At 45.2% G+C, this 26,434-nt stretch overlaps 1 protein-coding gene across 4 annotated transcripts in view; it reads right to left on the minus strand.

Annotated features, from left to right (window-relative positions):
* Window positions 1-18,519: 18,519 nt before the first annotated feature.
* Window positions 18,520-26,434, minus strand: part of Incenp (inner centromere protein) — a 28,423-nt gene continuing 20,508 nt past the window's right edge. For all 4 annotated transcript variants that reach the window (XM_047519493.1, XM_047519491.1, XM_047519492.1 and 1 more), the window contains 6 exons: window positions 26,296-26,418; window positions 25,334-25,521; window positions 23,846-23,921; window positions 23,598-23,702; window positions 21,777-21,927; window positions 18,520-20,384 (listed from right to left, as the gene is read on the minus strand). In XM_047519493.1, coding sequence (XP_047375449.1) covers window positions 20,170-20,384; window positions 21,777-21,927; window positions 23,598-23,702; window positions 23,846-23,921; window positions 25,334-25,521; window positions 26,296-26,418 — 858 coding nt within the window. In that variant the 3' untranslated portion in view covers window positions 18,520-20,169. The remainder of the gene's footprint in view (window positions 20,385-21,776; window positions 21,928-23,597; window positions 23,703-23,845; window positions 23,922-25,333; window positions 25,522-26,295; window positions 26,419-26,434) is intronic.

Genomic DNA, 26,434 nt, shown 5'->3' on the forward strand with positions numbered 1-26,434 from the left:
GAACCCAGTATTACTCTCATAACAAAACCAGATAAGGACACATCCAGGAAAGAAATTACAGATCAATATCCCTGATGAACTTAGATGCAAAAATTCTTAATAAAATATTAGCAAACCATGTTCAACAACATATTAAGAATATTGTACACTGCAAACAAGTTGGTTTTATTACAGAGATGCAAGGATGGTTTAATATACATAAACAAAAATGTAATTCACCACAGGGATAGAATTAAGGACAAAAATTACTTAGTCATCTCAATAGATGCAGAGAAGGCCTTTGACAAAGTTAAACACCCATTCATGATAAAAAAAACACTGTATAAACTAGGGCTAGAAGGAACCCACCTCAACATTGTAAAGGTTACATTCCAGCCAGAGAAATTGGGCAAGAAAAGGAAATAAAAGGGATATAAATAGGAAAAGAAGAAGTCAATATATACTATTTGCAGATGATATGCTCCTATACCTAGAAGATAAAAAAAAAACCTGTACCAAAAGACTGCTAGAGCTGTAAACAAATTTGACAAAGTAGCAGGTTACAAAATCAATATACAAAGTCAATTGTTTTCCTATATACCAACAACAAATCTGTTGAGAAAAAAAATCAGCAAAATAATTCCATTCACAACAGCCTCAAAATTCAAAATATCTAGGAATAAATCTAACCAAGGAGGTGAAAGACATCTACAATGAAAACTATAGAATATTGAAGAAAGAAATTGACCAAGACCTCAGAGGATGGTAATACCTCCTATATCCATGGTAAGGAGAATGAATATTTTCAAAATGACCATACTGCAAAAAAAAAAATACAGATTCCATGCAATCACCATTGAAGTATCAATAACATTCTTCACAGAACTAGAGAAAAGAGTCCTAAAATTCATTTGGAAGAATGAAAGACCCAGAATAGCCAAAACAAATCTAAGCCAAAGAATCAATGCTGGACACATCACAATACCTGACTTCAAATTATACTACAGAGCTATAGTAACAAAAACTGCGTGGTACTGGCTTAGAAACAGACAAATAAACCAAAGATACAGAATAGAAGATACAGAGGCAAACACACACATCTAGAGCCTTCTGGAGAAAAGACAGCCTTTTAAACAAATAATACTGGGAAAACTGCTTCTCCTTATACAGAAGGATGAAACTAGGCCCTTTTCTCTCACCCTGCACAAAAATCAACTGAAATGGATCACTGACCTAGGAATTAGACCAGAAATTATGCAACTCCAAGAAGAAAATGTAGGAAGAGGAAACAACTTTCTCAAAAGAACCTCTAAAGCTTAGGAAATAATGCCAAGAGTTAATAAATGAAATAGCATCAAATTAAAAAACAAAAAACTTCTGCAAAGCAAAGGAAACAATTAGAAATGTGAAGAGAGAACCTAAAGAATTGGAGAAAATCTTTGCTGACTATTCTTCTGACAGAGGACCAATATCTAGAATATATGAAGAACTTGAAAAGCTTTACATGAAAAAATCAAATAACCCAATTAATAAATGGGCAAATGAGTCAAACAGACACTTCTCAAAAGAAGAAATTAAAATGGCCAAAAAAATAAAGGAAAAATGTTCAATACCATTAGCAATTAGGGAAATGCAAATCAAAACTACACTGGCATTTCATCTTATAATAGTCAGAATGGCAGCCCTCAAGAATACAAATAATAATAAATACTGGAGAAGATGTGGGGGAAAAAGGAATATTTTTACACTGTTGATGGGATTGTAAGTTATTACAACCACAATGGAAATCAGTATGGAGTTTCCTCAAAAGACTAGGCATGAAACTACCATATGACTCAGCTCTACCACTCATTGGTATTTATCCTGAAGAACTGAAGTCATCTTACTACAGTGATACATGCATATCCATGTTTAGAGCAACAACATGTTAATTCACAACAGCCAAACTATGGAACCAGCCTAGGTGTCCATCAACCAATGAATAGGTAAAGAAAATGCAGTAAATATACACAATGGAGGAAAATGGATGAGACCATTATGTTAACTGAAATAAGTCAAACTCAGGAGGTTAAGGGTTGTGTGTTTTCTCATACATGAAAAAAGAAAGGTGGGGGGAATCTCATGAAAATCAAAGGAAGATCCATAGAAGAAAGGGGTCAAGGGATGGGAGATAGGGAGAATGGAAGTGCTAAGGAAAGATATTGGCCATGTTGTCATGTTGTATATTGTGTGCATGTACAAATATGTAACAACAAATCTCATGGGTATGTACAACTATAATGAACCAATAAAAAATGTGGGGAGGAGCTGGGGAGATAGCTCAGTTGCAAGCATAAGGCCCTGGGTTCAATCCTCTGCACCACAAAAAAAAAAGAAAAAAAAAGTGGGGAAAAAGTATAGTTTATAAGATCAATAGTAAGAGATTAACAATACTAAAATAGAACAATAATAATCATACACTATAATAAAAGTTACATGAGTGAAAAGAAAAAATCTGTGGTGCTCTGACCTGCTTTCAGGCCTTTGAAGACCTCAGCTATGGACACATGAGAAGTTCCTGGCGTTCGACAGATCTTGCCATACTAAGATGAAGTTGCAACTTTTATTTGAGAGCCATCTTTCCCACTAAGTATGGAACGTGCACAAATCCTATTAAAGAAGGTTTTTGAAGATTGTATGAACATTAAATTGTTTTTTAAATTGTATATTCCAGATAGGCATCTGTTTCACAGAACTTAGGGGCAGAATATCCTGATTCCTCTTTTTCTCCACTGTCTGACTTTCCACTGCCACCACCAGGGCTAGGGCAAGTTTAGACTTGGGTGTTTATTTGTAGGTGAACTCCCGCCTCTTTGAGATCACAAGTCTATTATAAGTGGGGTGGGGAGCTGCCTACCCCAGACAGAGGTTTTGGGTATGAGATGTCATACTTCAAATCACCGAGTCCTTTCTTAAACCAGGAGTCCCCATGCCCTGGAGCTAACCTGCCACTGGGATTTTAGGACTGTGTTGCTCACTGTTCAGTCACATCTGTCCACATGGTGCTCAGTGCCTGGTATGTGTCCAAAACCTGTAAAAGATTGAATTCTCCTGGATGCATGAGATGTATGAGGATGTAGGGGTAGGAATTAGGGGAGGGGAAGGTTATGGTTCTCCCCAAGAGACTATGAGCCTGTGAAAAGTGGAAACCCTGACCTCTCCTTTCTGTGATGGTTTCCAGATGGAAGAAAGTGTCTCCATGTGGTGCCCACTGCAACCAAGACAGAGCCCATCTCCCCTCTTCCCTCTCTCTCCACCTCTCATCCCTCTCTTCTCAGAGACTTGGATAAGAAACTCCATGGGTCACAGGAGGGAGTGAGAACTTCCTATACATGGGAGATTCCTGGCTCAGAAGATCAGAGGAGGGTTCGTGTAGAGAACAGGTGGGTTGAACCAGACGAACTTTGAAGATGAGGCAGATAGGATGTGCTCACCTAGGTCAGGAAAGAGGAACCAAGAGGGAGAAACCCTCACTCCAGAGTCTGGTTCCTCCCCAGTTGGACATTCCCAGGCACCTGCAAGGACCTGGGAAGGGAGGGTCTGAAAGCTGCACCTGTGCTCAGAGACCCTGTGTGGAGCCCGGGGTCACTTGTGTGTTATTTTTTTTAAATGGAGTCCTTCAGAGGAAAAAAGAGGACCTTAAATGGATGGTATACAGGGACAACATAAACCAAAACTGTCACAAGAAAATTGGGATGTGTGGTCACTTGCTAGGAGCTGGGCAAATCATTTCACCCCAGCTGCAGGAAAAGGACACAGAGAAACTCAGAAACCTGCCGAAGAACACACAGCTAGGAATTGGTAGGACCAGGATAAGAAGCCAGGACCTCAGGCTGCAGAGACTCTATTTACTTCTTCAGCCTGACCCTCAGGGACGTCCCCTGCATGGACTGGTAGACTCCTGGGGCCTTGACTCACCATGTGCCTTCCAGGTGGACTTCTGTGCAAGCCCCACAGTTTTCTGCTCCAGGTCTTTACTCCCTGGGGACTCCCTTCCTCCTGCCTCAGTCACTCTGGGCTGAACACCTGACTCATTCCCTCAGCCACATCTAAGACAGCCCACGTCCTGTGCATCTCCAGGGACCTCCAGGTTCACAGGACCTCAGGGCTTGCCAGGAGCAGGGCTGTCCTGATGACCCCAGAGCCCTCCTTGCTGCCTGCTCTGTGTTCCTTGAGGGTGTGGCCTGGGAACCTCTTCTCTTCTTATGGCAACACCATAGACTAGGTACTTATAGTTTCTTTTGATATTAACGTTTTCAAGCAGAATATGATGTTATATGAAAAGTTCACTCTGCATGGTATTTTTGTTTTTACTAGCTCCATTTGGAAAGAGAAGACAATCTAACCAGAGACGTAGTGAAGGCAGAGACCAAAACCAACACCCAAACTAGACAGCAGTGTGACCTCCTGGGCACCACCACTTTGCACTTCCCTGGATGAGGACTTGGGCTGGGGTGGGAGGAATCAGAGATAGTTGGAAACTGGCCAAGAGGGCCTCAGTCTCTCTTTTCTCCACAAGTGAAGGTCACTGCACATGATCTAACCCTGATTCATCTAATGAGGTAGCCCTGGGAGTCAGATTTATAAGCAGAGCAAGAGTTAAGCCTCACTCCCTAGCTAATGCTTCTCGACTTCTTCCCCCAAAGCCTAAATTCTATTCAGCTTGACATTTGCCTACAACCTGTGGTTAAAACCTTCATTCTGTACACACGTGACACTGAATGGTCTCTTCAGATGTACACCAATATCTTCTCCACTGAGTAATTTTTTATTCTTCCAAAAGCCCACTTTTCCCTGTAGTGATCCCACAGTTGTGGATATCTTGCCCCCAGGGACATCAGAAGACTTATTGAGGACACGTGACAGTGAATCTTTCCACCAGTAGAACAGTGATTCCCAACAGGGACAGATTTACTCCTGACTTCCACCTGCCCCTGTGGACATTGGTCACTGGCCTGTGATCAGGTTCAGCAGGTTTTTGCTCAGATCTCAGCCTCATCTTAGAGGGACAGGTGCCGGGTTACTAGTCAATAAGTCAATAACTTGTGCCCAACTTCCCTTACGTTCTCCCAAGTGGGCAATTAATCTCTTGGTGATGAGCTGCCTGGGCCTGGGTCATGATTGACTTGGCTGTACTGTGGATTCCAATGCTGCAATGTGGATCACACCTGAGCCCACACCCCACTGAGACCAGCCCCAGGAAAAACACCGTAAGTCATTTGCCACGGGCAGCCTGCTCCTGGGTAGGCTCGTGGCCTCAAACCACGGCAACATGCCACAGTCTGCACGCTGGAATACAGTTCTGGTGCAGCTGCTGAGTTCTAAGCCTGGCACTTGTCTGAGTCCCGAGGCTCTGTTCGTGGGCACTGACCTGGAAAGAATGCCTGTAGTGTTGCTGGCTCTTTGCAGTACCAAATCCGCGGATATTTGTTACCGCCTGCAGCAACAATTTGTGTGGGTCTTTATGAGTGGTGGACTGGAAACTGAGCTACTTCTATTTCTGAGCTACTTCCTTACTTGCTTGCTTATTTATAAAGGATAGAGGAAATGAGGCTTACTTGCTTTGAGAGGAGAAAGAGAGAGGCTTTGCTTATTGGAGAGAAAGAGAGACTTTGCTTAAGAGAGAGAGAGATTACACTTTCAGAGATCATGTCTTCTTAGTTCTGCTGCTTCTTCTTAAAGATGCGTCCTGCATCCTGTGAACTAAGGGTGCATCTACCTAAGGAGCTTTAGTGATGTGTCCCGCGTACTGCGATCTGTGATCTGCAACCTAGAGATGTGTTCTCAGTTCTCCCCGCTGCGATCTGCCTTCCGCCGCTGCCCCTACTCGCTGCTTCTATCTGCTTGCCACTTCTTCTTCTTCCTTTCTGCTAATGGCTTCTCTGCTTCTTTCTGCTAGCTGCAGCTCTTTGCCTTCTATCTACTGCCCGCTTAATTCCCTCCAGGAGGCAGAGGGCAGGGCCACGCCAGTTGAGATCCGGTGAGGAGCCAGCTGTCCAATCATGAGCAGGCGCGAGCAGGAGCACTAGGGAACACCTGTGCACGTGTACCTCCAATGTGATCAAAACAACTTCTGGCTGGCTGCCAGGCGCCATCTTGGCGAGTCTGCATGGCATAGCCCCCAACATTTAGGATCAGCTCAGTTCAGTTTCAACAAAGGGCACCTGAGGCCCTTTCCATGGCTGGCAGTAATATGGGCCAAAACAAAAGCATGTCCCTGGGTGGGGGTCACGGGTCTCTATGCCTATGCACAGGGGTCCTGGGACTCTGCCCGGTGGTAGATCTTGCAGTGTTGAGCTGAGCCCTGAGCTCTAAGACAAAGCCCTGTGCTCGCTTCCCTCCGCTTCCCTCAGCAGATTAATCTGCAGACTGCTGGCTGTCTGAGGTTGGGAAGGGATGGAGGAGGCAATTCCTTGGCTACCTGGCCAAGGCAGGGCCAGATTCTCAGTCCTCGGGCTGGGCTGAGGCAGCACTGTTCCAGGTGCTGGGCTTTACCTTGGTGGCCTGGGACCAGCTTTGAAGTCGCAGGCTTGGTCTTAATTCCCTTTCCCTGCTGCAAAGGGGAGGTGTATCTCTGCATGCTGCGTGCTTACAGCTCAGGGCAGCATGACATGAGCAGCTCTTCCGTTCCTGCCATCTTCGATGTGTACTTTCCTGATATTACACTAAAAATAGGCACTGGGTTTTCTCACCTGGACTCCAGACCTCCTGTGAAAGTCGTCCTAATTAGAATAAGTTGCATTTCATGTTTATATAATTTTATCACAATGGATTCTACTGTCATGTATAACTAAGAACCAATAAAAAAAAAAAAATGTAACTTGGTGTGTGAGTAGCTGTTCAAATTGTGTCTCTGTGAAGACAAGTCAGGGAAAGAAAACTACACAACAAAATCCCCGATGAACATAGATGTGAAATAAAATATTAGCAAATCACAGTCAAAAACACATCAAGGAGATAATGCACAAAGATCAAGCAGTTTCATCCCAGGAACATGAAACTGGTTCAACATATGCAAGTCAATAAATGCAACTCACCACACACCACAATTAAGTACAAGAATCATGATCATTTCAGTAGATGCAGAAAAGGCCTTTGATAAGGTCCATTACCCACTCGTGTTAAAAACACTGGAGAAACTACAAATAGAAGGACCTTACCTCAATATTATAAAGGCTATATGACAATTTCAAGGCCAAAATCAGACCCAACAGAGAAAAAACTGAAAGCATTTCCTCTAAAATCAGAAACAAGACAAGGACGTCCACTCTCACCAATCCTATTCAATACAGTTCTTGAAACTCTAGCCAGAGTAACCAGGCAAGAGAAGAAAATTAAAGGGATACAAGTAGGAAAGAGAAGTCAAATTACCATGGTTCACTGATGACAGCATCCTATGTATAGAAGACCTAAAAACCTTCTCCAAGAGGCTTCAAGAGCTGATAAATGGCTAAGGAAATGAACAACAGACACTTCACAGAAGAAGATCTACAAGCAATCAACAAACATATGAAAAAATGTTCAAGAGAAATACAAATCAAAACTACCCTAAGATTCCATCTCACCCCAATTAAAATGGCAATTATCAAGAATACAAGCAACAACAGGTGTTGGCAAGGATGTGGTGAAAAAGGAACACTCATACATTGCTGGTGGGGTTGCAAATTAGTGCAGCCACTCTGGAAAGCAGTGCGGAGATTCCTCAGAAAACTTGGAATGGAACCACCGTTTGACCCAGCTATCCCACTCCTCGGCCTATACCCAAAGGACTTAAAATCAGCATACTACAGAGATGCAGCCAAATCAATGATCATAGCTGCTCAATTCACAATAGCCAGATTGTGGAACCATCCTAGATGCCCTTCAATTGATGAATCGATAAAGAAACTGTGGTATATATATATACAATGGAATATTACTCGGCCATAAAGAAGAATAAAATTATGGCATTTGCAGGCAAATGGGTGAAATTGGAGAATATCATGCTAAGTGAGATAAGCCAATCTCAAAAAACCAAAGGACAAATGATCTCGCTGATAAGCGGATGATGACACATAATGCGGGGTGGGAGTGAGGCAAGAATAAAGGAAGGAGGGACTGTATAGAGGGAAAAGAGGGGTGGGAGGGGTTGGGGGGAGGAAAAAATAACATAATGAATCAAACACCATTACCCTATGTAAATGTATGATTACACAAATGGTATGCTGTTACTCCATGTACAAACAGAAACAACATGTATCCCATTTGTTTACAATAAAAATAAATTAAAAAAAAAAAACAAAAAAAAGATTAGGAATAGAACCACCATATGACCCAGCTAGACCACTCCTCAGAATTTATCCTCAAGAATCGAAATCATCATACTACAGTGATACATGCATGCCCATGTTTATAGTAGCACAATTCACAGTAGCTAAACTATGGAACGAGCCTAAGTGTCCATCAGTAGGTGAATGGATAAAGAAAATGTAGTATAAATACACCATGGAGTTTTATTCATCATGAAGAAAAATGAAATAATGTCATTTGCATAATGGATGGACCATTATGTTAAGCTAAATAAGTCAAACACAGAAGGTCAAGGGTCATATGTTTTCTCTCATATGCAGAAGCCAGAGAGGAAAAAGGAAAAGAAAGGTGCAGAGGAATCTCATGAAAATCAAAGGGAGATCAGCAGAGGAAAGGGGATGGAGGCAGGGAGGGCAGGAGGGAATGCTGGGGAGTGATATTTGTCGAATTATATTGTTATATTGTGTGCATGTACAAATATATAACAACAAACTCCATCATTATGTACAATTATAATGCACCTCTAAAAATGTGGAAACAAAAACATAAAACAAAGAGAATCATCAAGTCCAAAAAAAAAAAAAATAGCTGATAAATGAATTCAATAAAACAGCAGAAGATCCACATTCGTGAATCCATTGCTTCCCTGTAGTCTGACAGTGATTCTGCTGAGAACAAAATCAGGAGAACTATCCCATTCACAATAACCTCAAAAAAAAAAAAAACTTGAGAATTAATCTAACCAAGTAGGGAAGATCACTGTGATAAAAATGAAAGAAAACCAAAGAAAAAAGTTGAAGACCTTAGAAGATGGAAAGACCTCCCATGTTCTTGGATAGGCAGAATTAATATTGTCAAAATGGCCTATCTATGCAAAATCAGAAGAATGAGAAGTTGTACTCCATTTATATATGATTTATCAAAATGCATAAATGCATTCTAATGTCATGTATAACTAATTAGAACAAATTTTTAAATTTAAATTAAAAAATGGCCATACTACCAAAAGCACTATACAGATTCAATTCAATCCCCATCAAAATACCAAATGCAGTCTTCACAGAACTAGAAAAAACAGTCCTTAAATTCATTTGAAAGAATAAGAGACCCATTAATAACTTCGTGTGTTGCCTATGGTCAGGAACAAGCAAATGGTTGGGGTTTTTCTTTGGCAGGGGCAGGTACTGGGGATTGAACTCAGGGGCACTCAACCACTGAGCCACATCCCCAGTCCTATTTTGTGTTTTATCTAGAGACAGGGTCTCACTGAGTTGCTTAGCACCTTATTTTTGCTGAGAATGGCTTTGAACTCGTGATCCTCCTGCCTCGGCCTCCCGAGTCGCTGGGTTTACAGGCATGCACCACCACACCCAACCAGCAACTGGTTTTTTACATTAATATCCTTAATAATGAAATAAGAATTAAATGGCCTACACTGAACAGGCCTCCCAGTGGAGAAAACCCTCCCAAGATCATGATGGACTTGCAGGCAGTGTTCCAAGGAGCTGTAGGGCTCTGCTCCTATGAATTTTTCACAGGTTGATAAGAGATCCAGTTAAGTTCCAGCTGTTTTCCTCCAGCATGTAACAGTCACTTGAATATGAAGGATTCTCCCTCAGGGCTAAGTTCCTTTTCTGCAGGGGCTGAGACTGCTAAGCTAATGTAGACTGCTAGGCTCTGCTCCAATACTCTGGTTCTACCTAAAGAGTTCAGCTTTCTTAAATGGTGTTGCAAGAACTTCCTTGTAGTGAGGCCGTCCAGGTCCTATCAGCTCTTCGTGACCACCCTCACACACTGTAGGTTGCAGAGCCTTGCTTCAGAGCATGAGGCTGATTGTAAGTTGGTACCAGGCTGTGGGACAGCAAGCCAAAATCGTCAGGGGACATTTCCAAACAAGAGGATCTTGAGTCCCCTGCAAACACAAGAGTCACTTAGAATGATGAAAATCCACCAAAAATTTCATGTTTAGCCTAAGGAGAAAAGAGGCATATGTTGGCACCCTGAAGAGGTTGGATGTTTTTAAATTCTGGAAGGACTGCGAGGAGAAGCAGACCAAATCAGCTCAGGACTTATGAGATGGAACCGGAAACGAATGGGCTGAGACCCACTTAGGGTCCTTGATACCATTTATGTTGCTTAATTTCACTGTTGGCTGTCACTGACTGGAAGAATCTTTCATCCCCAAGAGTCTCTCACACTAAAGGGGACAATAAAAGTGTTATGTGGGAAACCACACACGGAGGAGGGATGGAGAGAACTGAGAAAGCTGTCCCTTTGCCCTTCAATGATTTTCCAGCTTCTACCCTAAACTTCCCTTCTTCTTTTCTGCAGAACTCCTGGATCTAAACTGAGTTTTTCTCAGCACATGTTTGGATCTGTTTCCTCGGCTCTTCTCTCTGGTGGATTTCGTTCTCTCTGTTCTCCATCTACCAGGACTTCAACACTTCCAATCACGTAATGTCCCTGTGTTTTCTCACCACGCTGTTGAGTTCACTACTTTGTTTTTTGTTTTTTAAATCTCCTTTTTATTATTTTTGGAGATTTCAAAGCATGGTGAACAGATTAACCTCCCGCTTGTTCTGTTTTCCTGATGCAATCAGGGGCTGTGTGTTATGTGTTCGTTTTCATTGTCATCAGGTGGTTTGACTGACAGATAACTGTGACAATCACAGGTTTGTGCTAGCAAAAGGAAGTATTTTCCTTTGTAGGCAAATGTTACTCCTCCTAAACCCCCTTTGACATTTGCTTCTGCACACAGAGTCCCTAATCTTCCTAGATTTCTGGTAAAAACAGAGGAAGGTAATTCCAAGGAAGACAGTTGTTTGTAGCCACAGCAGAACAAGATGTTCCAGTTTCATTTACAGAAGGGAATTAACCTAACTGCCCATAGTCCATTTAGAATTTGTCCCTCTGTGGGACACAAGAGGTTCTCCAGAAACAGGGAAGAGGCTCAAGGCCAACTAGCACAACCAAAGACGTGAGATGGGAGTACATTTTTTCTCTCTGGGTTATATGGACTACATGGGTTTGGAAGAGCCACTACTCTTCCTGTGTCTCAGCAATTGGAGACAAGACCTTCTTTACATGTGGGTCCCAGGTTAAATGATCACATGTGTGTGAGACGCTCAGTGCCAGCAGTACTCAGGTGACCCCTTCCACGTGAGCCAGGCAGAAAGTTTCAACCTCTCCAAATAAGGCAGCTCTATCCTTCAATTCTCACGTCCTTGACCTTCCAAAAGACACTAAGACAGCAGTATCTTTCCTCTTTATTCCCCTTTATTAAGGCCAACCCTCAAGAGAGTCTCTACTGAGTTTCTATCTCAGTGTCTTCAGCCATGTAGCCCTCCATTTCTTATCCCCTTCTTTGTGGTTACGAAATATGAAATGATAGGCATAATAAGCAACCACTATGGGGGTGCAGGGCACTCTTTTGTCAAAAAAAGAAAAATTGGTCAGCTGCTTTGAACAAAAATAAACACGAGTGAAACGCATTTCCTTCGGTTCACTTTGAGCGCGAACTCAATCCCCACCCACACACAGGGACTAATGGCAGACTATAAATGTTCTGTGAGGTTCCAGATTCTACAGGAAATGGTGCCACCTTGAGGTTCAAACTGTACACTTACATTCGGTTTTAGAAAAACACTCCTCAGAATTGCTAACTTTTGCCCGTGCCTACACGCAACTTTGGTAATTAGGACAATAAGCACAATATTCCATGTTGTGCCAGAAGCAGACACGTAAGTATGACACTTCAAGACACCGTCTTTGGTAGAGATGAACTTAAGGAATTGTGGAAATACAGAAAACGGCCATGTAGCCCAGTCTGGGTATTTGGAGGAGGCTTTGTAAAGGGCAAGATTAAGAGAGAAAGAGAATTATTTTGTCAGAATGAACCTAAATATTACGTATAATTCTCTAATAAAAAAAGAGAGGGATAAATAAATATCTGGACCAGAGCATCATTCAACGTTCACCTACTTGCACAGGGACCTTGCAGCGTCAGCAACTTAGCAAGGCCCTAAGCAACTCAGCCAGACCCCGTCTCTAAATAAAATATAAACAAGGGCTGCAGGTGTGGCTCAGTGGTTAAGCACCCCTGGGTACAATTCCCAATACCAAAAAAAAAAAAAAAAAAAAAGCAGGAAAAACCTGTAGGGGTTCCAGACAGTTGTTTAATCAGAGAGCTTGGGGTTTTTTGTTTGTTGTGCTTGTTTGTTGTTTCAACAGTGTCTCACTAAGTTGCCCAGGCTGGTCTCCAACTTGCCATTCTCCTGCCTCAGCCTCCCATTTCCTCTTTACAGGCATGTGCTACCATGCCCAGTAAGGGAGATTTTCTTTTTTTACATAATTATGATAAATGTATTTGGTGAAATAAAAAACAAGAGGAAAACAATAAAAATCAAAATATGGAATTAAAAATATATCTGCAATGAAGAACACAATGTTTGCTTGTAACACCTTTTGCTACCTCGATATGGGATGCTGCAGTAAGAAATGTCTAAATGTGGGTGTGATTTTAGAACCAGTAATGGGAGGAGACTGGAAAGAAACACAGGCTCACACATTAAGGCCACACTGCCCTGGACAGACTTGGCAGAAGTCTGAGCTTTCACGGCACTCCCTGTTGAACACCCACAGGACAGAAAAACGTGTTATTAGAATGCAAAAGGCCAGGACTATTTGTGATGTGGTGGCATAAAGTTATCAAAATCGCTTGCTTGCTGACCAGATCGAGATACCAGCACGCCTGGGTTCTTATGTTACCCATGTCGTTCCAAACCAATCATTCTCTTTTTCAAAGACACTGCTCTCTGTCAATCAGTTTAGAGTCACACAGTCACAAACATGCAGATAGCTACACCCTAAGTGACAGAAGCAGGAGCCCACTAAGCTGTCAGTGTCCCTGCCACTCTTGCAGTGGTGGCCGCCCCCCGGCACCTCCACAAGGTTTCTGAGGTCAAGCCCACGTTGGGGGTAAACCCACGGTTATTTTGTTAAAGCATCCCAGCACAAGGACCATAGGGACATTCAGTGGGTCCCTTTCTCTACTATTCTCAAATCACAATTGAGACGCTAAATATACTCTTGAAGTTCCCCTGCTCTGCTTCTCTGGAACCAATTCTCCACTTCCACATACCCTTCCGGACTAGAGGCAGAGCAGACAGAGATCCAAACAAAAAATGTCATAGCATGCATGAGTTATTACCTTTTAACTCCAGATTAAGCTGAAATGAACCTTATATTACCAAGATTAAGGTTCGTAGCCCAGCGTAGTGGCCCACACCTGTAGCCCCAGCAACTCAGGCAGCTGAGGCAGGAGGATCACTAGTTTGAGGCCAATCTCAGCAACTTAGTAAGACCTAATATCAAATTAGGGGGGGTGTGGTTCAGAAGTAAAGTGGCTTTGAGTTCACTCCCCAGTACCAAAATAATAAAAAATAATAATAATTAAAACTGTGGAATTTTGTTGACTACCCTGAATCAAGTGTTGGCCTTCACGTCCATGCTCTCAGTAAATAAAACCAAGTGTCTGTCAAAGGCATGACTATGTGCAATGCACTACAAGAAAATAAGTGTGCTTCCCTTCCCAGGATGCAAGGTAGATTGCGTCTATGGAAATTTTTCAAACATATTAGACAGCAGTGGGGTGTGGTAGAGAGGACTATGCAAGTTATTTTTTATTCAGCTGATTAGGGAATCAAGCTCAGTAGGGAATACAAAGATGGTGCTTTGATGCTCCACTAACTCAACTTCCTTGGTTTTTTATGTGCTACCATCCAGGTTTCTGCAGATGTCCAAGGAAGCCTCAGAGTTGAGCTCCAAAAGGCTCAGACGACGACTCTAGCAAGGCTCCACGTAATTTGTAACTCCTTGGAATACAGGTGATGGCTTTACATGGTTTATCTCTTAAATGTCCTCTCCCTGCCACCACCCCCCACCATGAGGTGACAGTCTCTTCGCTCCATCCACTGCATGCTCAGCCAAAATGTTCTGCCTTGCCTCAGGCCCAAAGCAATGGAGCCAACTGACCATGGACTGAAACCTCTGAAACCTGAGAGAAAATAGATATATCCTCCTTTAGTTTTTTTTTTCCCTAGGTATTTTGTCACAGTAACGAGCAGCTGACTGACATAGGACTACTTCCCTTCCTTCCTCAAACTTCTCTAGGAATCTTGCACCATGGAAGCCCCAAGGGAGCAAAGGCTATGATGGCTCTGGCCAAGCAGAACCTACCCAGCTTCAGACTGCCATGGCTCATGGTCCTCAGTCCCACTACAGCACACGGACCTGGGCTTGTGCTGTCGCAAACACAGAGGGAGTCAGAAAGGTATGTGCCCCTCACGTGAGCCCTGCAGGGCAGGTAACTAGCTGCGGAAAGGTGTTGGGTAGGGAAGGAGTGGGCCACAGTGAGGGGTGGGGTTGGCAGTCAGGATGGGTCCTGCTGAAGCAAAGGAGCCTGGGTAAGCCTGTGTCCACTTCACTCTGGCTAAGGGGTGGAGATCTGGCCCACTTCTATCCCTGATGATGTAGTAGGATACATTGTTTGCACCATCCCTCCAACGGGGAGGTCAAAATAAGTTGGTGACTAACAGTGACTTCCAAAAACACAAAGGGGTTACACATATGTAATGGTTAATTTGAATTGTCAACTTGATTGCATTAAGAGATGCCAATGATTAAGAGACTTCTGGGTGTGTCAGTGAGGGTGTGTCTAGGAATGACTGGAATGTGGAGTGAACTGAAGTGAAGCCCCTCCCTAAGTGTGGGCAGCACCGCCCCATAGGATGGAACAAAAGCTGGAAGAACAAGGAAGCAGAGGCAGGTGCAAGCTCAGCTCTTTGTGAAAGGGTTCTTGATCACTGCTTCCACCGCATGAAGATACTGGACGCTCACTTCTTCACTCTTGCAAAGCAGACTCTGCCGGTGACTCTCCAGGGAGTTTCCAGAAGCCTTGGTCTAGGACCAGAGTAGCACTGTTGATCTTTCTTGTTCTGGGGCTTCTGCATCTTGGACTGTGCAGCTGCTGGTTCTTTCGACTCTCCAGCTGCAGACGGCCATTGTGAACTATCCAGCTCTGGTCGTGTCAGGCAATCTAATAATCCCCTTTCTGTAATCATACTTCCTGTCGATTCTATTCCTCTAGAGAACCCTAAGACAACATGACCGTAGAATCCATGTGTAACTAAAAAGAACCAATAAATTTTAAAAAATAAAGGGGTTTAATTTTGATGAACTATAATTTATTGAACTATAATTTATTGTCCTTTTTATAGTTCATACTTTTTGCGTCATGTAAGAAATCTCTACCAAACACAAAGACACTTAAGATTGTTTCCTGTTCTCTTCTACAAGTCTATATTTTTAGCTTTTACATTTAGGCTTATGATCCATTATGAATTAATTCTGATATATGTAAGGTTCTGATATATCCAATTGGACCAGACAAGATGTTGAAAAAGTATGCTTCCTACACTGAACTTCCTTTTTACCTTTATTGAAAACAAACCAATTATTTATGGTATAGATCTATTTCTAGACTCTTAAAATTCCACAGATCTCCATCTACCATTATGCCAATACCGCTCTATCCTGATTTCTGTAGCTTTGTTTCATCTTAAGAGTCCCATTGTGTGACCTCTCCAAATTTGTTATATTTGTTACTTGGGCTATTGAAAACTCTTTGTAGTTATAATATAAATTTTTAAACCAAATTTTTATAAACTTTTACCCTTCCATCCTCAAAAAAGGAAGACATTAGACTTGGTTAAGGTTGAATGAAATCACTTGGGGGGGAGTGACATTTTAAAAATATGAAGAATCCAACCCATGAACACAGTATATATCCCATGTCTCAATTCCTTTCCCTCAGAAAAGCTTTGTACTTTTCACTGCATAGGACTTTTTAAGTCTTTTTCTCAAATTTATCCCTAAGATTTCAATATTTAAATTACTGGAACTATTATTTCAATTTAATTGTGCATAGCCAATACACAGAAATATAATAAATTTTTGTGTATCATTCTTGTATCCTGCAACCATACTAAACTGACTTACCACCCACTAGTGTTTGGTAGTTGATAATATTGGATTACCACGACTCGTTTGTTTTTGTGCTACTAATTGAACCCTGGGCCTGTTGTGCCAAGCACGTGCTCTGCCACTGAGTTACACTCCCAGCCCCTGAGGTTTTAATTCCTTTCCCAATACCTTTTCCTTTTACCCTATTGCACTGGCTACGATCTCTAGTGAAATGACCAGAAGTAGAGTGGGCATCCTTGCATTGAACTCAGCAGGACTGCATTCAGACATTCAACACTTACTAAGATTTGTTTTGTGGGGTTTTTTAATAGATATCAAGGTGAAGAAATTTTCTTTAAATCCTAAATGTACTTAGAGCCTTTATCATGAATTATTCGCATAGAATTGTTAAGTGAATTTCTCCATCTGCTTAGTCATAATTTTCCTTCAACATTGTTAACATGGTGAATTTCATTAACTTTCCCAATGTTAACCCTACCTTGCATTCCTGAAATAAATCTCATTTAGTCTGTTAACCTGTATATATGAAGATATTTTGTAGAATCTGATTTGCTAAAATTCTGTCGAGAATGTGTTTATGTTCATAAGGGATGATGATATAGTTTCCTTCAAACACCTGTGTGTGGTTTGGGGATCAGGGCAATACTGGTCTCAGAATTAACAAGTATTCTTTCCTCTTCAGTTTTTGGAAAGAAGTTGTGTAGAATTGGTATTATTTCTTCCTTTAAAATGTAGTAACGATTACCACTAACGCCATCTATAACTAGAATGTTCTTTGTGAGATTAACTAAAAATCAAATTCTCGCATAGATAGGACTACTTAGGTTTTCTATTTCTTCTTGAGTGAACTGAGATAATTTCTACCTTCCAAGGAATTTGTGTTCATTTCATTTAAACCATCAAATGTGTTGCCCTAAGTGTTTCGGATACTCTTATGATTGTTAATACCTGTATGATGTGTAGTGTGTGATCTCTCTCCTCACAGTGGTAATCTGTCTTATCTCTTTTTCTCCTAACCAGTCTAGACAGAGGTTTATGAAATTTTTTAGGCTTCTCAAAGAAACAGCTTTTGATTTAGTTTTGTTGTTTTTTTCTCTGTAGTATCACTGATTTCTGCTCTGCTTTATTACTTTTCTTCTTATACCTCAATTTAAGATTTTTTTTTACTTTGGAAAAGTGGAAATGGAAGCTATTACTGAGACCTTTTTACGCCTATCATAGGCAGTTAGTCCTACAAATTTTCTTCTGAATATTGCTTTAGTTGCACCATAAGATACAAGGCCAACACACAAAAATTCATTTGTATTTCTATATACCACCAATGAACAAGAATAATTCAAAATTAGAACAAGAAAATTATTTACAATAAATGCCAGAAAATAAATATTTAGCAAAATATGTACAAGATATATATGCCAAAACTACAATGTGCTGATGAGAAAAACTATAAAATGCAAGTACATGGAGAGATGTCACATTCATGAATCAAGACTCACTATTGTAAGTACATGAGTTTACCTCCAAACTTATCTCTAATGAAATTCCAATGGAAACCCACGCAAGGCTTTTGTATAGATAGCCCTATTCTAAAATTTATATAGAAAGGTAAAATTAACAGAATAGTCAAAATAAATTGGAAAATAAATTGGAAAAGAAAAAGAAAGCCGGAGGGTTTGAATTATCAGATTTTGAGATTATTACAAAGTATGGCAATCTTGGACATGTGGTTTTGGCAAAAGGAGAGACACAGAGATGAATGAAGAAAAAAAAAAAAAGGCCAGAAATAGGCCCATATCAATGATTCTTGACAGCAAAATAAAAGACATTCAGTGGAGGAAGGACAGTCTTTTCAACAAATGCTGAAACACCCAGACATCCATCCACATGCCCCAAAATAAAACAAAAAGCATGACCCTCACACTTCAAAAAGTTATCTCAAGGTGATCATAAATCTAAATGTAACATGTAGACTAAGAAAACATTTAGAAGGAAACATAGAAAATCTTTGAGTACTGAAGTCAGACAAAGATTTTTTTTGGACATGACACCAAAAAAGTACAACCCATAAAATGATAAGTGGACTTGCCGAACTTAAAATTTTTGCTCTGTGACTGGTAAGTAAATGAAAAGGCAAGCTGCAGAATGGCCAAAAATAGTACAGAGCACACATCTGGCAACAGATTTGTATTCACACCATACAAGGATTCTTAAATTCAACAGTAAGACAATAACCCCATTTAGGACTGAACAAGACTTTAACAGATTCTTCACAAAAAATAATATACAAATGGAAAATAACCACTCAAAATAACATTCACCCTCTTCAGCCTTGAGGAAGAAGTAAATTAAAACCATGAGAAGACACCACTACACTCCTATTAGAGGATAAAGAAATACTGGCAACATCAAATGCTGGTCAAGACGCAGAACTGGAATCCAACTTCCTGCTGAATAACGGCTTCTTCTTGGACACGTTATATCGATATGCTTATCAGAGAGATACTTTGATGTTATGATCTCCAACAAAGACGCTCTCCAGTTAACACAAGTTTCCAGTCAAGAGAACGGAGGGAACAAGCCTGCATTGTCCACCACATTTGAATGAACCGTAAAATGGCTGTCTTTACGTGGGCAGTCTCCTGGACTTCGGTCTATCAGGTATGTTCACTATTTCCTTCCTTTTTAAAGCCTTCTTATATTTAGCCTTTATTTGGTCCTACAGCAAGGGTCAGGAAGTTTTTCTGTACAAGTTCAGACAACAGAATTTTTGGCTTTACAGGCCACAAGGCTTCTGCTGCATAACTTAATTCTACCTTCAGGAGACAGCAGATGGGGATGGACAGACCAACTGGCATTTCCAAAAAGTATGTTCCAATAAAACAAAAAATTTACTGCAGCTTGATTTGGCCCACAGGCCACAGTTTACCCGCCTCTATTCTAGGGACTAGAGCAGCGGGGCACCTAGTAGCCAGAACCAGGGTCACTCTTGACTGGCACCCACCCCTTAACCGGCTGCTGCCTGGTTTTAACATTGAGGAACACTCACTGCCCGCCAGCAGGGGTCCAAGTAGTCTCAAGGGGCCACCCCGCGCCAATCAGACCTCATGCTTCAGTGGCACCTGACCTTCTCAAGTCCTTCCAGCATCCCTGCCGCGAGGGTGGAGCCCGAGGAGCAGACGGGCTGAGGGACTACGTGCCAGAACTGTGCCAAGGCCCAAGTCTTTCCCAAAGAATGAAATTCCCCTACAAACAGGGAGCAACGCCCAAAACAGGAAGCATCTTCACCTGCCCCATGATGGAAGCCATCAGAGTGTCTCCCAAGGGTATGGGATTCGGCCGTCAGGTCAGCACTCTGGGGCGGGACCCCCTGACCAGTGACCACGCAGCAGACCCCAGTGAAGGAGCAGTGCCTTGGTTCTCCAGACCATCTCGTGGCCAGAGACACAAGAACGCAGGGCCAAGATCCAGGACATTGTGCTGCAGCGCCTAGTCTTCATGATACCCACAGCCGGCTGGAAAGAACACACTTTATTAATCTACCTCTAAAACACCACAGACTAAAATTCTGCTGACTATAACAATCTATTTACACAGTGCTGCCTGCAGGCTGGTTGGGGCTGGGCCTGCTTCTCCCCAGCCACCCACCAAGCCCACCTCCCACAGGCCTGGGGCCGTGTCCATCTCCACACAAACAGCCACATACAGAGGAGGCTCAGATCCACCTGACCAAGCCCTCAGCACTGACAGACCAGGAGGAGGGTGTCAGGCAACAGAGACAGACAGATGGGCGCTGAGACAGCAGGGAGGCGTGGGCCGGCTTCAGTACTTCTTCAGGCTGTGGGCCAGGCTGCCAGGGACCCTGATGCCCTGCAGGGGCGGTGAGTTCCAGACAGCCGAGCTGGTGCGCTTGTGGTAGCGAGGCTTGTTCTTCTTGAAGATGTCCTCCAAGTCCAGCTGGAGAATGGGTCCGAAAAGCTCAAGAATGTCCGGTGGGTCGTAGTATTGTTGGATGACGGCCTGCCTGAGCTGGGCGCCTGCGGGAATGCAGAGGCCTGGGTCAATGTCGGGGGTCCCCAAGAGGTTCCCTGTGCCTCGCCCCACACACTGAGCCCTGCCACTCTCGCACCCTCGCAGTCGGGCCTGCTGGTTTGCAGAGCCTTCCACGCGCGCCCACCACCTGACGCTGGTCACGCTCTTGATCGCACTGGAGTCTCTGGCAGCTGAACCAAAGTTCCCCAAGCACTGACAGGAGCAGGCACTTTACTCTCCCCATTTTGTGGCTGGAAGACTTGCCCCAAGGAACGCGGCCAACAGGCAGCAGAGCCAGGTGTGAAGACAAGCCCAGCTCCAGACCCAAGCGCCATCGTGCCGCCAGCCTCCCTCTCCTTGGCCAGCTACTCCCACCAGCCCCACAGGCCTGAGGGGCAGGGCACAGGCTGCGAGGGGACTGACTGAGGCTGCAGGAAGCATGGCCCTGCCAGCAAAGCTGAGGAAGACCTGAGACCAGAGGTGGGAGGCGCAGCCAGCACTCGCCAGGCAGTGGGTGCCACTCCTCACTCACTGTATTCCCCAAAACCTCCTCTGCCAGGTCTCGCCGCCAACCCCATAAACAGATAAGCCAAGGTGGCCCTGCTCGCTGCCGCCTCGCGTCACTTGACACTTCTAGTTAGAGAGACCAAGATTCCAGCTGTGGGGGTTCCAAGGAAGTGAAATTCACAAAAGCGAGTTGTCTTCTGTGGAGCACTGAGCCCTGTGGGGCTCCCAGCCCAGCCCTCTGGGGTCTGCACCCGCCCTGAACCCCGTGCAGCACACACCGCAAGCGCTACTGAGGGCACCAGGCCCTGCTCCACTCCAGCAGGCCTCGCACCCAGGCCCAGGGCGGCAGGCTCACTCGCCCACATGCTGTTTAGATGCTGGGGCCCGTAAATCCCAGGTCAAATCCTACTCAAGTGCCCCATGCCCCTCCTCAAGGTCTTTCCTGCCATTCCCAGTGAGCTGGAAGCCCTGACCCCAGTCCTTGGCACTCTGCCTAAAACCTACTACCACTCTCAGCCCTTTTCCTGCCTGAGGTTGCTTATTTGGGTCCAAGCCTCATTGGCCCTCCTGGGTGGGACTCTAAGGCAGGGCCCAGAGTCCATCAGAGCACCTGGTAGCCTGCCTTGCCTGGCTGGTCACAATGCTTTCATCGAGAAAACAGGAACCACCACCCTAGGCCTGGTCCTCAGATGAGCCCACAGGCCAGAGGGTGCCCCATCCTGCCCTAGGTGCATGCCTAAGGCCCAAGCGGCTTCTCGGGCCACTTTCTCAAGCTGCCAACACCAGCACAGCAGCCTGGACACCTGCAGCAGTCCACCTGCCACTTCCAGGGCCTGAGAAGGTGAGGACAGGCAGAGACCTGAGTCTCCTGAGTACTCGGGCCTGTTTACCTTCAGCCCAGCGGGGAATAGGCTTCCGGGGGTTGGCCTCATCGTCCGTGGAGTCATCGCTATTCAGGTCCATCCCGTAGTTATCCGAGACGATCTTGGGGCAGGTCTTGGGCCCTTGTGGAGTCATTTGATATGAGGTACAAACTGGAGACTGGGGGGAAAAAAAAAAAAAAAAATCAACATGGCCGTCACCTCCCTTCCCCTGCGTTCCGGCTCTCGCCACCTTCCCTCATCTCGCAGGAAGAAACAAAAGGTTTAGGGCCACATTTTAACCATTTTTTTTTTTATTTATTTATTTTTTTTGTAGTTGTAGCAGGAGAGAAATGCCTTTATTTTATTTTTTTTTTTTAATGTGGTGCTTAGGTTCGAACCCAGGGCCTCACACCTGCTAGGCAAGCACTCTGCCTCTAAGCCACAACCCCAGCCCATTTTTTAATTTTTAAAAGTCACAGAATAATATACTACTCTGTCTCTTCCTTTTTGATGAAAAAGGCTGAAACGCTCAGCAGGAACTGGCTAAATTCCAGTAAAATGAACTGAGACACAGCCCTCAAAAATAAGAAGTGCAGGGGGAAGTGTGGGGGAGAGACGCTGGCCAGAGCACACTGTTACACTGTGTGCACGTACAGGTGTGCAGCAACAGAGCCTATCACTACCTACAACCACAAGGCACCATGGGAAAATCTGCAACAAAATTGAAAAATGCACATCTCACTCCGGTTACAAGGGCAGACATCAAGAATAAAACAAAAATAAATGCTGGAAAGGGTGTGAGAGAAAAAGAACACTTTTTCACTGTTGATGGGATTATCAGTACAACACCATGGAAATCAGTACAGTGGTTCCCCAAAGACAGGAATGGAACCATCATGTGACCCAGCTACAACACTGCTCGATATTTACCCAAAAGAACTAAGTCAGCACTCTGTAGCAATACATATGTATAGCAATATAATACACATACAATGCACAATACCAAGTTATGGAACCAGCCTTGATGTTTACTGATCGATGAACTGATAAAGAAAACACGGAATATGTACACAATGGAGTTTTATTCAGTCATAAACAACAAAATTATGTCATTTGCAGGAAAATGAATGGAACTTGAGATGATGTTAAGTGAAATAAGCTAGATTCAGAAATTCCAGGGTCATATGATTATCTCTCATGTGCAGAAATTAGAGAGGAAAAAGGGAAAAGAGGCAGTGGGAGGGGAAGGATCTCATGAAAATAGAAGGGAAACCAGAAGAATCGAGGAAGGGTATCAGAAAAAGGAGGAGAGAGAGGGAAAGGGGAGGTTATGGAGAATGAGACTGATCAAATTATGCTGTGTGCATGTACGACTCTGTCACAATGAATTCCACTATTTGTATAATTATAATGCACCAGTAAAAATATAGGGAAAAAAAAAGAAACACATGTGTTGAAATGTCTATAATACATACTAAATGAAAAAAGAAAAAAAATCAAACTGCCAAATAGTACATAGTCATACTCATTCAAAAATATGCAAGTGTCTATGTATGAGAAAGTGTGCTTGTGTGTTTGTGTGTAAGACATGGTCACATACGTAAAAATCTAAGAAATATATTGAGTTTAGTAGTTTTCCAAGGGCCCCCTTTTTTAAACTTTATACTCTTATTAAAACATTGAATTTTTAAATAACAAATTCTACTTTTAGAATATAAAAATAATATACATATCAAAAACAGTAGATACGACAAGGAGGTGAACCTCCTCCTTGTGGTCCTAATACATACAGCCCCTGTCCCGGCAGACACGGGAGGGGGCCCTCGCCACCCTGGGCACTGGCCTCACCTGCACATCTATGGTCACGTTCAGGCCCTTGCTGGCTCCGGCTGCCTCCTTGGCTTTCTGCTCCTGCTCCTCCTGCAGCCGCTGCTCGGCGCGCTGCTGCTCCTCCTGCAACCCCCACAACAACGGGGGACTGTGTATGTGTGGCCCCTCCCTTCGCCCCGCCGTCTCCCCAGGCAGCAAGGCAGACAGGCAGACCCTGTACCAGCCCAGAGCTCCGCAGACCCGGGAAGCCGCGCCCCGGCCCCTACCTTCTTCTTCTCCTCCAGTTCCCTCTGCAGCCGCTCCTTCTGTAGCCGCAGGGCCTTCTCCCTCTCCTGCAGCTCCCTGGGTGCCCAGCAAGAGCCCGTCAGGCAGGAAGCAGAGCCTGGCCCTGTTCCCACCCCTGCTGGGAAGCCAGGCCCAGTGGGCACGCCTTATAGGACGGGCACCGACCCAGAGCCACAGCTGCGCTTCTGCCCCAAGGCGAGCGCGCTGCACCCTGAAGGGCCCCGCCTGGGACACCGCCTGGGATTCCACGCAGCTCCAGCTCAGCCTCGCTCTCCTCTTAGGCAATGGGGACGAAAAGCCTTTCATCTAGCATTGTCACAAGGCTCAAGGGAGGCCATCTGTGCTACCCGCAATCACTCTAACCCAGAGCAGACACCAGCTCTACGTTGGAGGCAGAGGAGGGGCCGTGGCTGGGCTTCGGCATCACCTCTACAACTCACTAGCTCATGACCTTGAACAAGTCATGTAACCTTTCGGAATCAGTTTCCTCCTCTGTGGAGCTGACGGTTCCTGCCACAGTGAGCTTCCAGTGAGGACTCGAGGAAGGGTGGTAAAACAGCTTGGCACCCACCGGGTGCCATTATGCCATTATGATTACCCTGCAGCCCCTTGTGGCCCCCAACCCCACCCTGCACCAGTCACTGCTGAAGCGACATTGGCCCGTCACTCCTTTTCCCTGTCTCAGACTCCTACATCTGACTCTGCCCACAGGACCGGGGACACCTTTATGTCAATCAATAAGTACCAGAAGCCGGCACTGTCAAGTCCAGCCTTTGCCTGCGACTCCTCACTTTTCTGTTAAGCCTGTACCCACCGCAAAGGCAGTGCTGCCCAGGAGATGGGCAGGAAGGAAGGCCCCGCTGGCTGCGGATTTTGCACACACGTGGGCACAGCCTTCTTAGATCTCCTGGCCAACAGTGAGAGTGGCTTTTGTCCCTGGCATCCCCAGAACCCTGCGTGACCAGGCACAGGGTGAGCCCCAGATAACAGCGTGTGAAACTGCGGGATTCTTTTCTGTTTCACAGAGCCGCTGCCTCTGCAGAGCCGGGAGATCCCAGGGCTGGTGGAGTCGTGGTTCCCCAAGTGGGCAGCCTGGGGAGGGAGGCAGCCTGAGTTGTCATCATCACTAAGGGAGGTACGTTTAGCAGGAGCAGAGGCCAAGGGTGCTAGAGGCCCTTCAAGCACCACAAAGATCCCTCTGGCCCAAAAGGCCAGCTTTGTTTGTAGAAAAACACCAGTCGCTTCCGCCGCGGCCCGCGCCGACCACAGCAGCGGAGGAAGGCCAACAGAGGTCAGCACCGCTCGAGGCAGAACCAGGACCAATCCAGAGGGACCCTGCCGGAACCTCCAGCAGACAAGGTGCACCCCATCCAGGGGCCCAGCCACCGGCACCTGGCCCTGAGGCCCCTGAAGCCGGGGAGAAAGCCTGCCACCCCCAAGAGAAGCCGCGAGCCTGGCGGCCACCTCACCTCTCAGCCTGGAGCCGCGCCTGCTCCTGCCGCCGCTCCTGCTCCCTCCGCCGCTCCTGCTCCGCCAGCTGCCGCTCCTGCTCCCGCTGCTCTGCCAGCCGCCGGGCCTCGGCCGCCTTGCGCAGCCGCTCCTGTTCCTCCTCCTTCTTCTTCTGCAGCTGCTCTTGGTGTCGCCGCTCCTCCTCCTCCTGAGACAGCCGTGCGGAGGGGTCAGGGCACTCCGGTCAGCCCGGCCCGGGGAGGAGAGGGGCTGCGCCACCACCAGACAATGGCAGGGGCTAAGCCGCCAGGTGAGGCTGCGTGAGTGCCGCCAAGGCCAGCCTGGCGACACCCACAGAGCAGATTTACCAAGCAGGGAAGAGGGGCCGACCCGCTAGCTGTGTGACACTCGGTAAGTCCCTTAACCACGCTAGCCAGGCTTCCTCATCCAGACTGAGAACAAGAGTAGCGCTGAACACCCAGGGGTTGCTGAGTATTCACACTCAGGACAGTGGCCAGCATAGAACTCAAGGCTGACAGATCTTCATCCCTAGGCCTAAGACGCAGTTCCCGGGAGAGGCAGGCCCTACTGTTCAAAGGATCGATCGCAGGGCAGTGATGTGGAAAACGTTTGGCACGTGCCAGGCACGCCTATTTCACATCCATAACACTTTTAACCCTCACAACAACCCTATCGAGAAGATACGCTACCACTTGAAGTAACAGAAGCAGAGAGGTCAGGTAACCTGCCTGAGGTCACACAGCTAATAAATGGCAGAGCAGAGACAGAAGTGAGAGCACGCACAGCACCCTCAAAATGCAGCCTCAGACAGAGAGGGGCAGTCACCCTCCCGCCCCAGGGTACTGCTGCACCTCCTGCTGGGCTCCAGGGAACAAGATCCACCAGGACCAACTGCACAAAGCAGGTCTCCCAGCAGGTCTTCAGGGCACCACCTCTTCCCTGCTGCCCCCTGCACTCGCACCTGCTGGAGCCACCTGAGCCTGCGCGCCTCCTCCTCCTGCTTCCTACGCGCCTCCACTTCCTCCATCTTCTTGGCCGCAGCCTTTTTCTTGGCCTTCTCCTCTGCCAGCCGCTCCTCCTTGGCCTGCAGAGCCCACCCA

This window comes from Sciurus carolinensis, chromosome 11 (assembly GCF_902686445.1).
Source record: "Sciurus carolinensis chromosome 11, mSciCar1.2, whole genome shotgun sequence".
In the NCBI taxonomy this organism is placed as follows: Eukaryota; Metazoa; Chordata; class Mammalia; order Rodentia; family Sciuridae; genus Sciurus; species Sciurus carolinensis.